The following is a 22,168-nucleotide window of genomic DNA, read 5'->3' as shown; positions in this document are numbered from 1 at the left end:
GAGGTGTTCAATAGATTCAGGTCTGGGCTCTGGCTGGGCCACTCAAGGACATTCAGAGTTGTCCTGAAGCCCCTTTGATATCTTGGCTGTGTACTTAGGGTCATTGTCCCGCTCAAAGATGAGCCGCCACCCCAGTCTAAGGTCAAAAGCGCTCTGGAGCAGGTTTTCATTCAGGATGTCTCTATACATTGCTGCGTTCATCTTTCTCTCAATCCTGACTAGTCTCCCAGTGCCTGCTGCTGAAAAACATCCCCACAGCATGATGCTGCCACCACCATGCTTGATGGTGCCTGGTTTCCTCCAAACACAATGCCTGGTATTCACACCAAAGAGTTCAATCTTTGTCTCATCAGACCAGAGAATTTTGTTTCTCTTGGTCTGAAAGTCCTTCAGGTGCCTTTTGACAAACTCCAGGTGGGCTGCTATGTGCCTTTTACTAATGAGTGGCTTCCATCTGGCCACTCTACCATACAGGCCTGATTGGTGGATTGCTCCAGAGATGGTTGTCCTTCTGGAAGGTTCTCCTCTCTCCACAGAGGAATGCTGGAGGTCTGACAAAGTGACCATCAGGTTCTTGGTCACCACCCTAACTAAAGCCCTTCTCACCCAATCGCTCTGTTTAGACGTCTGGCCGACTCTCGGGAGAGCCCTGGTGGATCCGAACTTCTTCCATTTATGGATGATGGAGGCCACTCTGCTTATTGGGACTTTCAAAGCAGCAGAAATATTTCTGTATCCTTCCCCAGGTGCACTGTCAACTGTGGGATGTCATATGTAGACAGGTGTGTGTCTTTACAAATCATGTCCAATCAACTGAATTCACCCCAGGTGGACTCCAATTAAACTGTAGAAACATCTCAAAGATAATCAATGGAAACTGGTTGCACCTGATAAATGCACCAAGCGAGTGGCATCATATTCAAAAAGACTTGAGGCTGTAATTGCTGCCAAAGGTGCATCAACAAAAGTACTGAGCAAAGGGTGTGAATACTTATGTACATGTGATTTCTTAGTTTTGTTTTTTTTTAAGAAATTTGCAAAAAATCTAAAAAAAAAAACAAAAAATTTTTTTTTTCATATTGTCATTATGGGGTATTTTGTGTAGAATTTTGAGGGGAAAAAAAAAAAAAAGAATTTCATCCAGTTTGAAATCAGGCTGTAACATAAAATGCTGTGAATACTTTCCAGATGCACTGCATCAAAGGCAAACCGGAATTTAGCGGGTGCTCGAACGTTAATGGTTAACTGGTCAGTGATCATACAGCACAGTTTTATGCTGACAGATTCCTAAAACAGACATCAACAATGCAAAACTTTAAAAATGTTTAATAAAAAAAACCTTGTGCATGCAGAATTTAATTTTTCTCCATCAGTCTTGAATGTACACATCTAATTTGACCTACCTCAAATTATCTTCACTCACAAAAAATCATTTTTTAATTAACCGGGCTTGAAATACTTCAGCAAACTGTTAGCCTGACTGTTTTTGCTAGCGGTCTTCTTGTCTCTGATCTGTAAGCTCCTCCATGGTTTCTTAAATGGGGCGCTCTTTAAGACGGGCTTGTGTTGCTTCCATTCAGACATCAACTCCCTTTGGACATCTGGTGGAAGCTCACAAAACACCTTAGGGTCCACATCTACTGGGAACTCACAGTCACAAGACGAGGGGTATGACAGAGCCTGCTCATTCATGGTCATTTCTCCAGAAAAACCACTTGGGCCTGGAGGCCACTCTTTATTCACAGCCGTCGCTCTGTCAGACAAATCAGATTTTTTGGCATCAGCTTTTCTGTCTTTAGGATTTTGGGAGTTGGCAGAAGATGGTGAAGTGTGCGTGAATGGTGTGGGGTGCTGCAGAGACGTCCTTCTTGATAAACTGGAGGTATCACAGACTGCAGTTGGTGCACATGGGCTGGAGGTCTGCCTGAGAGTGGTAGGGAAGGTGTGTGCACAGCCAGCACTTAACAATTCCTTCTGGATTTCCTCTGGAAGGAGCCTGAACACTTCTGGGTCAACATATGGGGGCAATGTCTTTTTTAGAGTATTTTGGGCTTCAGCACAGTCTGAACTCGCTGTACTACATGATGCATTGGGAAGCTGGGGTGACCCTGCACAAACAACTGAGCTCTGTGTGGTTATGAATCCATGTAATGCTGCCTTACAGCTGGCATCTGCTTCAGTGTCTGTCTTTGGTGAAGTAATCGTGCAGTCTGTGCTGAATCGATGATCTGTGCAATGACTCTCCGCACTTTGAGAGGAGCCTTCCTGTTGGAGAATAAATGAGGAGCACAAATGATTCTTACAATTTCAGAGTATAATACAAAGGCACAGTAATTATTTCTAGGAAGGGAAATCAGTGATCATTATCATGTGGCAGCACAAGAAAAAAAAGAGACGGGGCACTCAGAGTGCAACACACACACACATCTTCAAATTCAGCATCTGACATGCCATGCAAAAAAAAAAAAAAACAACAACATTCTTTGTGATTCAGTGATACCACAACATTCTGGGTGGCCACAACTTTATCCTTTTCCAACAGAAAACCCTTCCAACATGTTTAATCTATATTAGCTCCAAACTTATTGAGTTAAATTATATTAAGATCAGGTTTGGACCCTAACTTTGACCTTTCAAGGTGACCCAAGGTCAAAGGCCATGCGACCAGTGCAAAGGTGATATATGACTTCATATGGATGTTTAACAGTAACCATAGGTGTATTTTTAATCAATCCTCTGAACAACCATTCTAAAACATCTCATTTATATAGGAATTTTAAATTTGGTTAAAATTTTTTTATATTGTAAGAGTTTTTTTGTTTGTTTTGCTGATCGTCAATTATTCCACCTAACATGGTTCAAATGTGATCAAAACTCTTTATATTATTTTGTTCACACACAGATGGAGAGACACACGAGGCTGAAAAACACCAGTGCTTGTGCACAGGTCTTAAAATAGCAAAAAAAAAAAAAAAAACTAAATACAAATAAATAATAAAACAACACTTCCAAGATAGTGTTGTCAAAGTGGCAATGGTAAACCTCAACATACTGCTTTAAAATTCTCTACCTGATTTTGAGAGACATTTTGTGATTTTCTGAGAGATGTGTCCTTCGTGAAAAAAGCTGTAATTGAGCCCTTTCCACTGACAGGGAGTTCCTTGGTCTGCAGGTTGGTGAAGCACACATTGATGAGAGTGAGGTGGAAGGATGCACTGCTGTCAATCATCTTATGGAAGAGCTTCATGGCCAAAGGAAGCAGCTGGACAACAGCATCAACAATATGTCCTGATAGGTATTAGAGAAAATTAAGAGCCATCAACACATCGTAACATATGAATTCATTTTATAAATCATCACTGTGATGGTTCTACTGCTCTATATATCCAGTTAATGACTGAGAGTAATGGTCATGTTCACGAGTGAGTGCACAAATAGTGCAGCAGATAACAGAATATTTAGAGGAATCTTTCATATGGTGAAACAAGCACCAAATTTGGCACAAATACTCCTCAGACATTACTGTTTTGTAAAAGCATGCTAGCCACCTAAATTTTCAATAGGCAGCCAGGTTGGGGTCAATTGAAGAATAACACAGGGGTCAAAATTTAAAAATGCTCCAATCATACTGAAAACTATACCATATTATTTGTCTGATCAAAGATTCCAAAATGGTATAGTTTGGACTATTTGTGACTGAATGTTCTGGAGTTATAGGATTAAGGAGAAAAACAAAACAAAACAACAAAAAAAAAAACAGTAAAAATGGTGACAAAGGTCAGTTTCAGTTTGTACAGGGGTCAAAAGTTAAAGTTGCTCCAATTTTGGTAAAAAAAAAAAAAAAAAAAAAAAAGTGATGCAAATTATTGGTTGAGCTAATAGGATTGATAAATGGAATAGTTTTAACTGTGTTGAATGCTTGGTCTCCAAAGCAAAGGAGAAACAAGATCAACATCCACTGGATTCTATGATATGTGACAGCATGCCACACAATGCAAACTATTCCTTTTTAAAACCCTGTTAACTCAACCAATAATTTGCATCACGTTTTAACGAAAGGCAAAACCCCACCCTTTCAGGTTCACTGGATTAGAGACTTATAGCAGTTTTTGGTGCTGGCAAAGATTTGATTCACTCCGAGACGCACTACAGATCATTTCTAAGACACACATGAAACATCTCTGGTGTCTGGAACACCCTGAGGGAAAAGCTGGATGCTGCAGACACCAAGAAAAGCAAGAATCAATGACAGAGATCATCTGTAGAAGCATTAGTTTGCTCTGCATGCTTGGATTTTGTGTTTGTTGAGGCCATGTCTGTGAGGTTTTGCTGAAAATTTGTTGAATAAAGAAAAGAATACCTAATCCATGTACAACAAATATCATTTCTGGAAATGACATTGACATTAGATAATCTCATTTTTATTTGAATCTTTACGAGTAATGTAATCTCAAGTGTTTGTACTGCAAAGCTGATTTGAGTCCGTGACTGCTCCTGTTTGGGACACTAGTCAGTTGTTGGGTATTTCCAGCTAAGGCTCGTGTCCACAAGCAGCATGAGTAACTGAGACAGATAAAGTGTCTTGTTCAAGGACACTGACAAGCAAAACCAAATGCCCATGCATGATCTTTGGGCCAGCTTTCTACCTACTTAACCACTAAACATACAACTAAGTGTATCAAAACCCAATCAACCATCTTCAACTTGTCACATGTTACTGTTACAACCCCAATTCTAACGAAGTTGGGACATTGTGTAAAATGTAAATAAAAAACAGAATACAATGATTTGCAAATCCTCTTCAACCTATATTCAATTTAATACACCACAAAGACAAGATATTTAAAATTCAAAACTTATAAACTTTGTTTTTGTGCAAATATTTGCTCATTTTGAAATGGATGTCTGCAACATGTTTCAAAAAAGCTGGGACAGTGGTATGTTTACCACTGTGTTACATCACCTTTTCTTCTAACAACACTCGATAAGCATTTGGGCTTAAGCTATGAAGGTGGAATTCTTTCCCATTCTTGCTTGATGTACGACTTCAGTTGTTCAACAGTCCAGGGTCTCCGTTGTCATATTTTGCGCTTCATAATGCGTCACACATTTTCAATGGGCGACAGGTCTGGACTGCAGACAGGCCAGTCTAGTACCCGCACTCTTTTACTATGAAGCCACGCTGTTGTAACACGTGCAGAATGTGGCTCGGCATCGTCTTGCTGAAATAAGTAGGGACGTCCCTGAAAAAGACGTTGCTTGGATGGCAGCATGTGTTGCTCCAAAACCTGGATGTACCTTTCAGCATTGATGGTGCCATCACAGATGTGTAAGTTGCCCCTGCCATGGGCACTAACATACCCATGGATGCTTAGGAGAGATAGACAAAAAAAAAAAAGACAGCAATGTGATTCATCTATAAATTCAAGACAGCACAAGTTACCCCAAATGCTATAGGCATTTGGAAAGCTAAGGGGGTGCCCTGTGGTGCATTCTGGTGCATTCTTTGGACTAAATTTGGACCTGAAACAGCTGTTAAATTTATCTTGTGATCTCATGCAGTATGGCACAATATGTGGCTTTTGAATGCATGTTGTGCCATCCAAGAGCATGTACACAATATAACAAGACAACAGTTTACAAATATAGCTAAATCTTCACGAAAACTTTAGTTTGTTTGTGATTGGGCTCAAAGACTAGGCAATTAAAAATCATAACTTTCAACTAAAATGTTATAAATAACTTCATAACTGCTTTCAGACAAGGTAAAGAGATATCATAATATCATACCATAATACTGAATCCACTTGATTACTATTATTCATTCAATAATGCACAACAATAAAATGTTACATTTGTTTAAATTATCATCTCAGTCTGAGCCCAAACACCTCTAAGAATCTGAACCTGAATTTATTTTTTATTTTATACAGAAATTTATTTATTAACATACCTTACAGTAAAAAAGCCACATATTCTTGTGTAAATTCCTGTAAATCCACTCAAAGCCACTGTGTCTTTTTCCCATGAAAAACGTCTACATTAATAAAAACTCATTTACATTCTTGTGTAAATTCATGCAGCCTAAATCCATTCAAAGCCAGTCTTTTTTCCCAATGCAAGAAAATCTCGATTAATGAAAAAAGTCACATAATCTTTTCTAAAATCCTGTTTGAACAGCACAATGTTTATTTTCCAGAGAGAGAAAAATTCTTACCGTGTTTCCTGAGTGCACAGTTCACTTTTCCCATTTCTTTTATCTTTCAGATGTGTTGATGAAGCCAGCAACAATTCCATGGATTTTTGTCCTTATCAGACTTTTTCAAACAATCTTTCTCGCCATCTTCTCTCTGTCCGATGTCGGTCCGTGACAGAGACATGCTGCACAAGTCTTCTTTTAAAAACTTTAGAGCTCTAAAGGTTTGCGATGTCTACATGCTACCTTTAGCTAACGCTTCGTGCAGGAGACACAGCGTCGCCGCAACAACCAACCAGTCTCGCTTTACAACTGTCGCAACAGTCAGGCTTTTGCTTCTCCGAGGACACTGATTTGTATCAGTGTCCGCGGACTGCCGCGGTCTTATAAAACTTGCACGACGTCGTAAAAAAAAAAAAAAAGAACACTTTATGATAGACATTTTAAAAACTCAGTGACAATCATGATTACAGAGTAAAACACTAACACCTCCCCCCCATGATGAAATCCAGGGAATTTCGCGGATCCACGGATTTTTCACAGCCCTGCATTTCTTTTAGACGGCAAGAATTTACAAAAAGAGGGAAAACCGTCCAAAGACGGCGAATAAGCATCCCTGCGCTGGTAACAGTCTGGATGGTCTTTTTCCTCTTTTGTCCAGAGGACACAACATCCATGATTTCCAAAAACAATTTCAAAAATGTGGACTCATCAGACCACAGCACACTTTTCCACTTTGCGTCTGTCCATTTGAAATGAGTTTGGGCCCAGAGAAGGCGGCGGCATTTCTGGATGATGTTGATGTATGGCTTTTGCTTTGCATAGTAGAGTTTTAAGTTGCACTTGTAGATGTAGCGAGGAACTGTGTTAACTGACAATGGTTTTCTGAAGTGTTCCTGGACCCACGCGGTAAGATACTTTACACAATGACGTCAGTTTTTAATGCAGTGCAGCCTGAGGGATTGAAGGTCACGGGCATTCAATGTGGGTTTTCGGACTTGCTGCTTATGTGGAGAAAGTTCTCCAGATTCTCTGAATCTTCTGATTATACTGTAGATAATAATACGTTGAGAAACATTGTTCTTAAACTGTTGGGCTACTTTTTCCACACAGCTGTTCACAAAGTGGCGATCCCCCCCATCTTTGCTTGTGAATGGCTGAGCCTTTTGGGGATGCTCCTTTTATACCCAATCATGACGCTCACCTCTTTCCAATTAACCTGTTCACCTGTGGAATGTTCCAAACAGGTGTTCTTTGAGGATTCATCAACTTTCCCAGTCTTTTGTTGCCCCTGTCCCAACTTTTTTGAAATGTGTTGCAGGCATCCATTTAAAAATGAGCAAATATTTGCACAAAAACAATAAAGTTTATCAGTTTGAACATTAAATATCTTGTCTTTGTGGTGTACTCAATTGAATATAGGTTGAAGAGGATTTGCAAATCATTGTATTCTGTTTTTATTTACATTTCACACAACATCCCAACTTCATTGGAATTGGGGTTGTACAAGTAAATCAGAAATCTTTACTGTGATGGAGAAATTCGGAGTTTGATGGAATCACACAGTGTGTATGATGACTAAACTCACCAGATGTGATCTTCTGTCCAGTGTGATTTGGAATTGGACACTGCCGGCTCTCACGACTAAACCACTTGTTGGTTGCCGAGTATCTTCGAATGGTTAGCCGGAAGGTTTGAGGCTGTCTGCCATCTTTGTGCATCCTTGTTTTCAAACAGATAATTAAGTTTAGACATGAAGGCTAATGTTGTTTGAGGTGCTAATGCTGCATTTACACATAATGACGACAAGTCACGAATGCCACGATGTATACATCCTTGGCTGCTGATCACAAATGTAACAATTCAGGGCAGAGGCGACAGGAGTCTTCAGGAACTGTTGCAACCTGTTAGCATGTGTTACGATTAATGGCATGTTTTGCTGGCAAATTATCAGGAATCATTATGCACGTTCAAGAATAATGCCCCGTGCTGTTGCACGCTCTTACACACAACATAGTATGCATAGTTATGTTGTGAATCAGGCAAATTGTCTCCATACCCCCCCACCCCTTCCCCCATATTCATGCTACTGTCAGCTACTGATTTACGCAGAAAGGAGGCGGCGGAGGAGACGGACTGAGCCAGATGTCAGGCTGCACACAGCTCTCCTCTGGCTCAAACTCATTTTCCCAAGCATCAGGCACAACAGGGGATGGAACACCTGCAGGAGTGCGCTGAGGAGCATTTGAACAAGACTGCAGCAATAAAACTGAATGTGGTGCAGCAGGGTTTAATTGGGCACACGAGAGAAGTGATTTGTAGTGGCACACAGTGAAATGTAACACCACGTTACAATTTGTGTCAAAACTTGACAATTTTCGTGACAATTCTTAATGACGTGTGACAGTATGGGCTCCAAGATCAGGGCTGTGAAATGAAAATTGTAAAATCTGAGGAAAATTTGCAGGGGGTCGGGGGGGCGCAGCTCCCCAGGAGCCGGGGTCTAGAGCCTTGCGGGGCCCCAGAAACCAAATTAAATTTTCATCTACTGATACATTTTCAACATCTCCTGGAAGAACAAATCTCAAAATTAGTGCATATTTAAATGATCCTAGATTCAACCTTTCATTTGAACCATCAATGATCATGTTGAAATAACAGAATACGACGTGGAAGTAGGACCTGGAATGATTTTCCTTTTAATTGTAAACCAAATTATGCATTAACTCAGAACAATTAAACTACATGAAATTCATGAAGACTGAAAAGACTGTTAAACCATGTCAAAAACCACAGCTAAAGATTGTAGAATATTTTAAAAATCAGGGTAAAACATCAATAACATACCATATAGTAAAAAAGCCACACATTCTTGTGTAAATTCCTGTAAATCCACTCAAAGCCACAGTGTCTTTTTTCCCATGAAAAAAGTGTACATTAATAAAAACTAATTTACATAGACCATATGGAAGTTCCGAGTGCGCATGTCAGGAATCCACTTCCAGTCGCCGCTATCGTTACAAACAAACCCACGTATGCGCACGTCAGGCACTGCTTTTTGTTGCATCAGGCTTTGTTTACATCAGCAATTCATGCTTATTTCTCTCTCAACACTTGGACTTCAGTGATACACAACTCCCAGACCAGCAGCAGATGCTCAACTGGTAGTAGAGGCAAGATGAGCAGGATATGTGCAGTGAAAGACTGTGGGAATAGCACATAATCTATTGCGAGATGGAAGCAGAGTGTGTGTGGACTACACAACTGCAGGTTTGCATCTGGGGATTGTGATTGCCCAAGGCCATTTTAGCTATTCCCATTCCTAACTGAGCCAGCCAGGAGAGCAGAATGAACAAAAGTGAACAGAAAGCAGCTGGGCTCTGGCTATGGAAAGAACTGGATAATTCTTGTGTCTGCAGTGTACACTTTACTGATGGGAAGCCCACAGAACTGCACCCAAACCCAACACTTCAACTTGGCTATGAGCTAAAGCAGGTATGTGATAATAAAACTTATTTCTTAATGATTTTTCTACCTGTTTTAGTGCTTGGTGATCCCTCCTCCACTACAGTGACATTAAGCTTTTTCATGCGCCTGTTTTCGTGCAGGCTGGTGACCAGTTTTACCTGCCTGAAGAAGTTTTTCACTTGCACACTTTTTCATTTCCTACCAGAAAAGCTTCTGAATATTGTTTCGTTGTCAAATTGGTGTGATTTAGATGCAAAACGTCCTTGAAGAGCGTGTGCTCATGAGCGATATTAAACTGTTTTGCCAAAGCGAGTGAAGCACGGGGGTTTGTTTGTAACACCGGCATCCCATCAACCCCTGCGCGCACGGAACTCTGATAAGGTCTATTGCTGTGTAAATTCATGTAGCCTAAATTCATTCAAAGCCACAATGTCTTTTTTCAATGAAAGAAAGAAAAAAAAGGCACATAATCTTTTCTGAAATCCTGTTTGAACAGCACAATGTTTATTTTCCAGAGAGAAAAAAATTCTTACCAGTTCACTTTTCCCGTTTATCTTTCAGGTGTGTTGATGAAGCCAGCAACAACTCCACGGATTCTTGTCCTTATCAGACTTTTTCAAACAGTCTTTCTCGCCATCTTCGCTCTGTCTGATGTCACTCTGTGAGACATGCTGCAAAATTCTTCTTTTAAAAACCTGAAAGTTCGAAAAGTGTGCGATGTCCACATGCTACGTTTAGCTAAGCTTCGCACAGGAGCCACACAGTGTCACCACACAGTATCACCGCAGCAACCAACCAGTTCCGCTTTACAACTGTCGTAACAGCCAGGCTTTGAGTGGCATTTTTCCTCCGTGAATCTGAGGAAACTGATTTGTATCAGTAACACACAGATCAGTGTCCGCGGACTTATAAAACTTGCATGATGTCGTAAAAAAGAACGCTTTGCGATAAGCATTTTAAAAACTCAGTAACGATCACAATTAAAGTGTACAACACTAACACCCCCGCCCCCCCTCCCCATGATGAAATCCACGGAATCCCGCGGATCCGCAGAGTTTTCACAGCCCTGAAGAACCATTACAGGAACCACTACGAACGCTGTCATGTTCCATTAAGGATAACCACTAATCAAGACGTATCAACATGCTCAGCTGCGACCTCCACAACATGAGGTTACGAGGGTGGTGCGTGACATTCATGGAAGATTTTTTTGACAGCCAAAAACATGCTCCACGAATATCACGTGCCTGCACGCACTGTTAAGAAACCTATTCAGATGCGTTAAGTCGTGTTAAGAATGTCAGGAATGTGCCACGAATGACAGAAAAATGACTGTCGTAACGTGTCCTGCCTATAGTAGAGAAGCTTGAATCTTCGACTGGACTGGGTTGCTTGATGCGAGGACGTTTCGCTTCAAATCGCAGGGCAGCTGTCCCTCTCATTAGGAGGGTGTTAACTAGAGCACAATAGGTGATAATTAGAGCTATTGTTTAGTCACCAGCATATAGCAGTCTGCCTCTCGGTAGGAGGGGTCTGGTTAGGTTTAAAACTCCAGCTTTTGTGACTTCTTGATTATTCTTCTCTACAAGAGTCAAGACAGAAGTCAGACCACCAGAGCAAGAATTTTAGCTGAGGAAGCTTCTGTGATTTGAAGCGAAACGTCCTCACGTCAAGCAACCCAGTCCAGTCAAAGATTCAAGCTTCTCTACTATGGAAACCACCTGGACAACTGAGAGCCTACACAGAAACATTGTGTCCTGCCTATGTATAAACGCAGTATAAAGAATAGCCTGGGAGGCAGACCCACCTCTCCAGGAGACTGCTCAGAAGTTCTTGAATTTTTTCCAAAACATCTTTGGTTGATGATATTTTTTTGAAGGAGTCTTCATCACTGAGAGACTGAAAGACAAAATGTGCTCATAATGAAAACAAAAAAGTACACATACAGAACACTGAACTCATCATTCTGAAGAGTGTTGACTTAAAATCTTTACTTTTGTACTGTGGGGGGAAAAGTCAAGTAGTTGCAGTCATACTATAGACAATACTGATTTGGAAGGAATAAGTCAGCCCCTCGAAATTTCAAGACTAATGAAATAATTACATTTTCAACTAGTCAGTGATGGAGTGTTTGGAATGAGCCAGTTACTGAGAATGCAGGCAGTTTAACATTGAATCTCTTCACTTGCAAGCCAAAAGAAAAAAAAAAAAAAAAAAAAAAAAAAAAAAAACACCCATAACTATGAAACAATTTTGCATAGAGATTAAGATTTTCTTCACCTGTTCTACAATATATTAACTAAACACTTCACCGTGTTATTAAATTTAAGATTTTTACAACTTCCTAATAGATGTGTAAAACTTTAATGCAAGTGTGAGACCATAATTTAGAGTTTGGACAAATAACAGATGGCCTGGCCAGGATCAATCAGAGCTAGCTCCTGAGCAAGTTTAAAATATGGAGCTACCAAATTTATACTGTACTCGAGGGTGATGTGGCCTCTGAAGATGAGCGAAGTCCTTCATCAGTGGCAGACAAGATGGACAGGCTGGCAAACTCGTTCATCAAGAACTGGCTGGGACTGTCAGACGTAGGCCTCTTCAGCAAGAACACGCTACAACTGCCACCGTGATCTATCAGCATGGGATACAAGCAGGAGAAGACTCAGATGGTGTTTGAGCTGAGGGAATCCACTGACCAGCTGGTGAGAGCAGCTGGCTCCCAGATATGAACAGGGAGGAAGTGGAAAGCCCAGGAAGAGCTTGACATGGCAATCAGCAGGCTGAAACACCACAAGGTAGTTGGTAGAGTCCAGGACGGATGAGCACACCCTTGTCTGGTCAAACTCCTCCGAGGAAGAGCAGAGAGCCATGATGGCGATGAAGTGACAAGGACCATCAATGCAAGCCTCCAACATATCCCCTCGAGCTGCCAGGCAGCATTGTCTCAAAGCTGCAATATGTAGAGACATGATCTGGTGTTGAGGAAGCTGGCAGACTCGAGCAGAAAGGAGGATAACAGTAGACCTCCTACTCCAGCAAGACTTCCAAGCCCATTTGCAAAGGCCAAAGAGAACATCACCCCTACCACCAGAGAGAAACATCAAGACTCCTGTCACCCGGCAGTGAGTGGAACACGAAGGTCGACCTGAGGAAAAAAGCTTCAGTTCCCCAGGGAGATTATATAAACATCACTTCGGCCAGACCTGATCATGTGGTCAGAGCCAAGCAAGGCCATCCTGCTGGTGAAGACCACTGTCCCATGGGAGGAGGTTATGGAGTCTGCCAGTAAGTGGAAGCATTCCAAGTACACAGACCTGGCAGCAGAGTGTAAGCAGGCTGGGTGGAAAGCCATCACATGCCCCATTAAAGTGGAATGTACAGGCTTTGTCGGGTCCTCAACTGCTCGTCTACTCCACGACATGGGATGCACAGGAGCAGAAAGCCATCAAAGAACTGGTTGACGAGGTGGAGAAGGGCAGCTTCTGGCTGTAGCTAAGGAGGAAACATAGGAGCTGGGGGCTGGATGACACCTAGGGCATCAGCAAGGGGTGACATGGAGACCACCAGGAGGTGTACTGGGGTTAAAGGACCAAAACATCCATGACTGGTCGTCTCCAGCTGATGACCCATTTACACACAGAGTTACATTTGCACAAAGGAACCAGCAGAGGTGCATCAAGCAGCAATGCCTGGCAGGTAAAACAAAATTATAGTAATTATAAACCAACATCAAGATAAATATTTATGATGCCTTCCACAATCTCTGCAAGTCCTCTTGTAATATTCCATTTTAGCATTGTGTGAAGAAACGGAATGACTGACAAATAAAAATTGATCCATATTTTTGTATACATACAAACCTAATACAAGTACTGAACACTTCTCTTCTTCTTTTAAACTCAGATAAAACTGAAGTTATTGTACTTGGCCCCATAAATCTTAGAAACATGGTGTCTAACCAGATCCTTACTCTGGATGGCATTACCCTGACCTCTAGTAATACTGTGAGAAATCTTGGAGTCATTTTTGATCAGGATATGTCCTTCAATGCGCATATTAAGCAAATATGTAGGACTGCTTTTTTGCATTTGCGCAGTATCTCTAAAATTAGAAAGGTCTTGTCTCAGAGTGATGCTGAAAAACGAATTCATGCATTTATTTCCTCTAGGCTGGACTATTGTAATTCATTATTATCAGGTTGTCCTAAAAGTTCCCTGAAAAGCCTTCAGTTAATTCAAAATGCTGCAGCTAGAGTACTGACGGGGACTAGAAGGAGACAGCATATTTCACCCATATTGGCCTCTCTTCATTGGCTTCCTGTTAATTCTAGAATAGAATTTAAAATTCTTCTTCTTACTTATAAGGTTTTGAATAATCAGGTCCCATCTTATCTTAGGGACCTCATAGTACCATATCACCCCAATAGAGCGCTTCGCTCTCAGACTGCAGGCTTACTTGTAGTTCCTAGGGTTTTTAAGAGTAGAATGGGAGGCAGAGCCTTAAGCTTTCAGGCTCCTCTCCTGTGGAACCAGCTCCCAATTCAGATCAGGGAGACAGACACCCCCTCTACTTTTAAGATTAGGCTTAAAACTTTCCTTTTTGCTAAAGCTTATACTTAGGGCTGGATCAGGTGACCCTGAACCATCCCTTAGTTATGCTGCTATAGACTTAGACTGCTGGGGGGTTCCCATGATGCACTGAGTGTTTCTTTCTCTTTTTGCTCTGTATGCACCACTCTGCATTTAATCATTAGTGATTGATCTTTACTCCCCTCCACAGCATGTCTTTTTCCTGGTTCTCTCCCTCAGCCCCAACCAGTCCCAGCAGAAGACTGCCCCTCCCTGAGCCTGGTTCTGCTGGAGGTTTCTTCCTGTTAAAAGGGAGTTTTTCCTTCCCACTGTCACCAAGTGCTTGCTCACAGGGGGTCATTTTGACCATTGGGGTTTTTCTGTAATTATTGGCTTAATTATTGGCGTAATTATTATGGCTTTGCCTTACAATATAAAGCGCCTTGGGGCAACTGTTTGTTGTGATTTGGCGCTATATAAATAAAATTGATTTGATTTGATTTCTAACACTGAGTTAAGTTAATGGAAAATTTGATAATATAGTACAGTAATATAGTAACTTTACAGAAAGTGACACTATTTAGAACTACCATGTTTTGAGAAAGTCAATTTTCACATTGTTTTTTTTTTCTTTATACAACTGCTCTTTTTCTACTCAAATTACATTTAGTAATTAAAAAATACCAAAAGTGTGCTGTCCCACTGACTTTCTAATCGATCTGGAGTCTTTATGTGTGTAATTCAACAGCTTATTTGTTTTTTTTATGCTTTAATGCCTTTTTTACGCTGTGCCAAAAGACAGTGACAGGTTCACAGTGCACAAATGTGTCTTACTATCAACATCTGAAAACATGGAATCATTCATAAGTCTATATCATGATGTACAGAGCGATGAATAGACACGCTGACCTCAACACAAGGAGCGAGTGATGCCGAACCTTTACATAACAAAAACTCAAGAAAGCAGCTCTGCGTGCAAAAGGGGTCTAAACAAATAAAAACAGTCTTTCTAATGTTTTCAAGGCCATTAAGGTCTGTTTTGAAAGAATTTTCGAAATGGAAGAAAAAAAAATAGATTTAACTGACTGTTTGTGTTCATTTAATTCTATATTTTGATTATTTATTAGCAATACCAGTTATTAACCAGATCATCTGGGTCTGGGGGCTAGGAGTGGGACTACCAATACATAGATCTTGGTTTGATTCCAGGCCTGTGCTTCACACTACCGGTCTTGTCCTTGGACAAAACATTTCCTCTGCAGTGTCCCAGTCCATTCAGCTGTAAATGGGTACCAGCCTTGGCTGGGGAAGTAACCTGTGATGGACTGGCATCCCATCCAGGAGGAGTCATAGACTCATCTGCTTCATACTGCAGTGTCTGGGGTTTGAACACAGTCTTGATTTGCCTCACAGCCTGTATAGGAATTATTACTACTTCCATTAGTTACTGAAAGGAGCTACATGCAGTAAATCATGATGCATCGACAATTGCTGTACCTTTGAATCGTTGACTGGTGAATCGTAATCAGATCATGAGGTTACACCCTTACATCCTAATCTACCTGAGGTGCCCCTGTTGGGGTGATGACTGACTCATCAATACCAAGAGCCAGATTCTTCAAACGATGCGCACTGGGGCCTCCAAACTCTCTCACCAAGTCAGCAATCGGGAAGACGTGCAGCTCCTTCACACTGACCAAACCAAGAGCTTGAAGCCTTTTTGCAGTCTGGTGTCCCACACCTAATATCACAATGGACAAACAAATGTACATGCAGGCATACAAGGGACATGAGCCAAAAACAATCCAAAAGAACACTGAGACTGTATGAGCAGAGTTTAACAAAGACGCTTGTACTCAAATAACTGAAACACATTTAAGTCAGATCTAAAAAAAAATATTATAATAATTTAATGGTTTTCTGTATGAAAACACCTGTTGATGAATTCTTTAATAACTACACTACAGAATCGTAGCTGTACTGCGTATTAATACCTGGTACTTGGCGGAGACTGCTCAGACTGCACATAAGATCACTGACATTCTCTGGGAGCAAGCTGGTTTGCTGATTGGGTTTGAAGGTGCCTGAAACCAGTTTTGCCAGTAACTTATTTGAGGCAATGCCAGCACAACCAGTCAGGCCCAGTTCGCTGTAGATTTTTTCTCTTAGCTCTTCTGCGATGTGGGAACCTAAAGATAACCTTGGATGATCTTTGGCTGTTATGCCCGCACCTGATGAGACAAAGAATAACAGAACACATTTGACGAGCAGACACGTAGCATCTGCACTGGTGGTTTTCGTGCAATGAAAAAGGAAATGTTCAATGCAAATGTGGAGTGTTTTTCTCAAAGATGTTTCACAACTCATTTCTCACTTTCAATGTGCCAGGTGCTCATATACTACTGCACAAACCATCAATGTTACTTACTGGAATGGTTGTAGACGTGTCCTTTGAATGAACAGCTACTTAAATGTGGTTCCTGTGCGAGCCTTTTCTCCACCATCTCAGTGACATCCATGAAGTTCTCATCAAATCCAAGCCTCTCCACCAAAGGACAGTAGGACATCAGCAACTCTGTGTGGAGGACAATTAGAGAAAATGCAAGGTAAGCAGATGCCCACAGTCAAAGAAAACAAATAGATAAGACTGATGTACATCAAGAGACTGAGATGGTTGACCCTTATTCAAAATGCAACTTGTGCTGCTGATAAGGTCTTAATGGTAATATAGCTGGAGAAACATTTAGAAATCAGTCCTAACTTATTAACAGCAGGACACCTGCAACAAAATAGATTTGTTGGTCAGAGTGCAGTAATTTTTTGTTTAACTGAAATTTTTGCAATCCAGCCCACCTGTTACTTTGTAGGACATTTCCCTGTAGGGTGTCAGATCTTCTCCATTAACCAGCACCAGCTGAGGACATTTCTCCTTAGCATCGGACAGGGACATCAGCTTGGTGATGCCCTGTTCCCTTGCTACATAGTTACAGGTGACCATGATGTTCTTTTGCTGAATACCTAATTAGAAGAAACAAGAGTACTCTGATAATATTAAAGGATTATTAACTGCGTGAGAGGCCTGTACGAGAAAGTGTTTTTCGCTAACGCTTGGTCCGTACTGTCAACACCTCGGTCTGAGAGAGATATATATATATATATATATATATATATATATATATATACACACATACACAGTATCACCTGAATATGCTGTTGATGGTGTTGGGCTCGTTCACTTTCTTCACCTCCACTACCTTAACAGATGGTCCGGTCATTAGCTGGTAAACTTTCAGTCTGTGTTTTTTCAGATGCTGTTTAGATATTTATGGAGTAGGTTCATGTCCGACTTGGTTTTTTTAATCGTGTTTTTAACTTGCTGATTTGTAACGAAAATACGCATTGCAGACCGATTGTCATGGTAACCAGTCCGATATGGGAAAATATCCAACCAGTAATCAGCCAATCAGAGCACGTGTAGCGTTGCAGCAATATAATAACAATTACACCTTTTTCCTTTTTTTGACTCACAGAATGTTGAAAAAGACTACTGACATGGACCTGTGAAGAGTCTCATCCAGCTCTATGTATCGCCCCATTTCCAGCTGACATGTACAACGTTTAAATGGTACAGGTAGCCATGTATGACACAAAACAATTGTTGGTCACTTGCTGAATATTTTGGCTATGCGAAATAAAACTCAAATTGCACATGGTTCTTTGAATGCATGGCATATTTTTTGAGACTATGCCGAGGGAAAAAGGATTATGGAATCACCTTATGAATGCCATTTCACAAACAAATACTAGCACAAGTCTGAAAATGCAAATCAGTCTGCAGTTAAAGAGAGTGGTTACAGACCTTAACAAACTGTTGGACTGAACTAACTGAATGAAAACATGGCCCAACAAGAGTTCTCAACTGAAGAGAAATGATTATAAAGCTCCTCCAATAAAGAAATCTAACACATTTAAAACAAAAACCAACAGCAAGGACTAAACAAAAGAAGGCAAGGTATAGTGGGCTTCAGAGAAGTGACCATGGAGTGTGAATAATTGAATGAAAGTGAAATTCAGTGATGAATAATGAATCTGCACTGATGGAGATAATGCCATAGGTTTTGTCTGGTGTTATTCTACACCCCCAATTCCAGTGAAGTTGGGACGTTGTGTAAAATGTAAATAAAAACAGAATATAATGATGTGCAAATCCTCTTCAACCTATATTTAATTGAATACACCACAAAGACAAGATATTTAATGTTCAAACTGATAAACTTTATTTTTGTGCAAATATTTGCTCATTTTGAAATGGATGCCTGCAAAAAAGCTGGTACAGTGGTGTGTTTACCACTGTGTTACATCACCTTTCCTTCTAACAACACTCAATAAGTGTTTGGGAACTGAGGACACTAATTGTTGAAGCTTGATGTATGACTTCAGTTGTTCAACAGTCCGGGGTCTCCGTTGTCGTATTTTGTGCTTCATAATGTGCCACGCATTTTCAGTGGGCGACAGGTCTGGACTGCAGGCAGACCAGTCTAGTACCCGCACTCTTTTACTACGAACCCATGCTGTTGTAACACGTGCAGAATGTGGCTTGGCTTTGTCTTGCTGAAATAAGCAGGGACGTCCCTGAAAAGATGTTGCTTGGATGGCAGCATGTGTTGCTCCAAAACCTGGATGTACCTTTCAGCATTGATGGTGCCAACACAGATGTGTAAGTTGTCCGTGCCATGGGCACTAACACACCCCATACCATCACAGATGCTGGCTTTTGAACTTTGTGCTGATAACAATCTGGATGGTCCTTTTCCTCTTTTGTCCGGAGGGCACAACGTCCATGATTTCCAAAAACAATCTGAAATGTGGACTCATCAGACCACAGCCCACTTTTCCACTTTGCGTCTGTCCATTTCAAATGAGCTAGGGCCCAGAGAAGGCGGCAGTGTTTCTGGATGTTGTTGATGTATGGCTTTCGCTTTGCATGGTAGAGTTTTAACTTGCACTTGTAGATGTAGCGACGAACTGTGTTAATTGACAATGGTTTTCTGAAGTGTTCCTGAGCCCACACGGTAAGATCCTTTACACAATGATGTCGGCTTTTAATGCAGTGCCGCCTGAGGGATGGAAGGTCACAGGCATTCAATATTGGTTTTTGGCCTTGCTGCTTACGTGTAGAAAGTTCTCCAGATTCTCTGAATCTTCTGATTATATTATGGACTGTAGATGATGGAATCCGTAAATTCCTTGCAATTGAACATTGAGAAACATTGTTCTTAAACTGTTGGACTATTTTTTCATGCAGTTGTTCACAAAGTGGTGATCCTCGACCAATCTTTGCTTGTGAACGGCTGAGCCTTTTGAGGATAATTATTTTTTTATACCCAATCATGACATTCACCTGTTTCCAATTAGGTGTTCTTTGAGCAAACATCAACTTTCCCAGTCTTTTGTTGCCCTGTCCCAACTTTTTTGAAATGTGTTGCAGGCATCCATTTCAAAATGAGCAAATATTTGCACAAAAACAAAAAAGTCTATCAGTTTGAACATTAAATATCTTGTCTTTGTGGTGTATTCAGTTGAATATAGGTTGAAGAGGATTTGCAAATCATTGTATTCTGTTTTTATTTACATTTTACACAACGTTCATTGGAATTGGGGTTGTAACAGAGCATACTGTACAAAGATGACTGCCTGAAGAAAATAAGCAAATTTCCCCACTCATCTTTGATATGGACTTACATGTCACACAACTAAGCAGATGCCAACCATTTTTACAGTAAGTTCACAAGATGACATTTAATACTTTTCATGTTTATTGATTGAAAACTAGTTTGGTGATGAAGACATTGGGTCAGGATGATAACGATGATGCAGATGTCACACAGCAAAGATTGTTAAATGTTTCTGCAGGAAAATCATACAAATTCAATGATGTGGCCAACAAACAGTCCTGACCTCAACCAACAGAAAATTTGTTGTGGAAATTAAGAAAACTGGTTCATGAACATGTAAGGCCCAGGTTGTTTTTCTTAGTGAAGTTGAATTATTCAGGCCGTCATAAAAGCCAAGCATGAAGCAACAATGTAGTAATTATGGTTCTTTTTGTTGGTGATTCCATAACTCTTCATCACCACTGAGTGATTCAATGATTTTTTTTTCCCCACTCCATTTGATTTGAAATATGAGATTCATTCAAATAATTACATTTAATTTATGAAGTATGTTTCACAAAGCCAGAATGTTCAGCTATTAACTAGAAATTGTTACAAGCATGCATGCACTTTGATTGATTTTATGTACCTAACCCCAACCATCGGAACAAAAAAGGACACATTTATCATGGATTTGAAAAGACAGGTCTACAGTAATGTTAAAGTAAACACTGCAAAATAAATTACAATGGCTTCAACCTGCACTGTCTAAAGAAGAGCACATTATGGTAACCACAACATGAACTGTAAAACCATGCACTCATATGTATACAAATTCAGATTAAGTGGTGTGGATCTTTGCTGTAATTTCATATCTGGCTTACCTTGATCCAGCACGTCATTTTACACATTTTGGATGTGCGTGTCTTTTTGATTAATTCAAAAATGTATAACATACATAGAATTGATGAACAGCCTCAATGTGATTTTTTTTTTTAACCCCAGAATATGTACCTCCTGTTTGTGTGCTGCGGACCTGAAACTTATGTTTGCTACAGCACTTTTTGAGTCTTTGACTTGTAAATCAGTTCTGAATAAAAGTGTCTATCAAACTACTCCAAGTGGTTGGATTGTGTCTAACTGCAATTAGGATGGGTTAAACGCAGAGGACAAATTTTGTTGTCTGTATTTATGTACAATGATAATAAAGGCTCTATTCTATTCTATTCAAACACATGCATTTAATGAGATTATCTGGTATTTATGGTTAAGGAAGGAAAATGTGTGGTTCTCAGCCCACTGAACAATAGTTAGATGTATGTTTGGGTTAGATAAGTTTACCTCTTGGGTCATATAAGTCAGTTAGATGATTTTACCTAATGGAACATTCCTCAGTGCTGGGTTTCTAATCATTTCCACCTGGGCATAGAAGCAGTCCAGATCAAAATGCAGAATGACTCTTTTGGTAAGTACTGGTGACGTCGTATTAAGGCTTGGACCTGAGGTAGAGAACATTTATGAACAAAATATTAGCATCTAGATTCTATCAATGACAGCACTCTTGCTGTTCTTACATTTACCAGAAGCAGCTAGGCTAAATGATGCTGCTAAATCCGTAAAACTGCTCATCCACTCGCTTCCATCCTCTTCCACGTCCTCGTCACCGTTCTCCATTTCACACATACACGTTGGGTAGGTGTTTTGTGCGCGATAAAATAGTAACACGTGGTTATTAAGCAACTACAAACGTACCCGTGTAAACATGATTTCGCTCTTCTTTTGAAATAATGGCGGTCATGAAACCAGCTATTATGTGCAGCAGTGCCGCCTATCGACGTGGCAGTACAATAACCACCAATGCGCCTGATTGCCGAACCCACAGACTCAATAAAATAAAATAAATCACATAAAATACATAATTAATATGATACGTTAATATAACTAAACATAAGTAATTAGTATAAATAGTTTATCCTTGATGTTGTAGACAACTGAATTTGGCCCTCAATCTATTCTAGATGATTAAAAAAAAAATCTTAATTGCATTTAGAACATGTCCGTGGCCGCATGTCTCCCAGTTGTATTTTAGATCTTTGATGTCCTTATTATGTAAGCTGTGTCAGAACGTTAACTTTGTAAATATGGTTTGTTTTTGTCTGTTTGGTTTCATAACTGCTCCTATAAAAAAAATAACGCGGTTCTTGTTTACACCCTTTTAAAGTAATTTATTCTTTTTTGTGACCTCATAGTACCGATCACACTGACGCTATACACCTGAA

General features: G+C 40.3%; 1 protein-coding gene across 1 annotated transcript; it reads right to left on the bottom strand.

Annotated features, from left to right (window-relative positions):
- Positions 1 to 1,259: 1,259 nt before the first annotated feature.
- Positions 1,260 to 21,814, bottom strand: poli (polymerase (DNA directed) iota). The gene is made up of 10 exons (XM_034170931.1): positions 21,470 to 21,814; positions 21,266 to 21,388; positions 17,089 to 17,253; positions 16,664 to 16,810; positions 16,230 to 16,466; positions 15,798 to 15,976; positions 11,472 to 11,563; positions 7,785 to 7,918; positions 3,071 to 3,288; positions 1,260 to 2,265 (listed from the first exon to the last, which is right to left on the bottom strand). The coding sequence occupies exons 1-10, from the start codon at positions 21,570 to 21,572 to the stop codon at positions 1,441 to 1,443; spliced, it is 2,223 nt and encodes a 740-aa protein (XP_034026822.1). The 5' UTR covers positions 21,573 to 21,814; the 3' UTR covers positions 1,260 to 1,440.
- Between the last annotated feature and the right edge of the window lie 354 nt (positions 21,815 to 22,168).

Source organism: Thalassophryne amazonica, chromosome 5 (genome assembly GCF_902500255.1).
Source record: "Thalassophryne amazonica chromosome 5, fThaAma1.1, whole genome shotgun sequence".
Lineage (NCBI taxonomy): Eukaryota > Metazoa > Chordata > Actinopteri > Batrachoidiformes > Batrachoididae > Thalassophryne > Thalassophryne amazonica.
The sequence above is the reverse complement of the archived record's forward strand: the minus strand, read 5'-3'. Positions and strand labels throughout refer to the sequence as shown.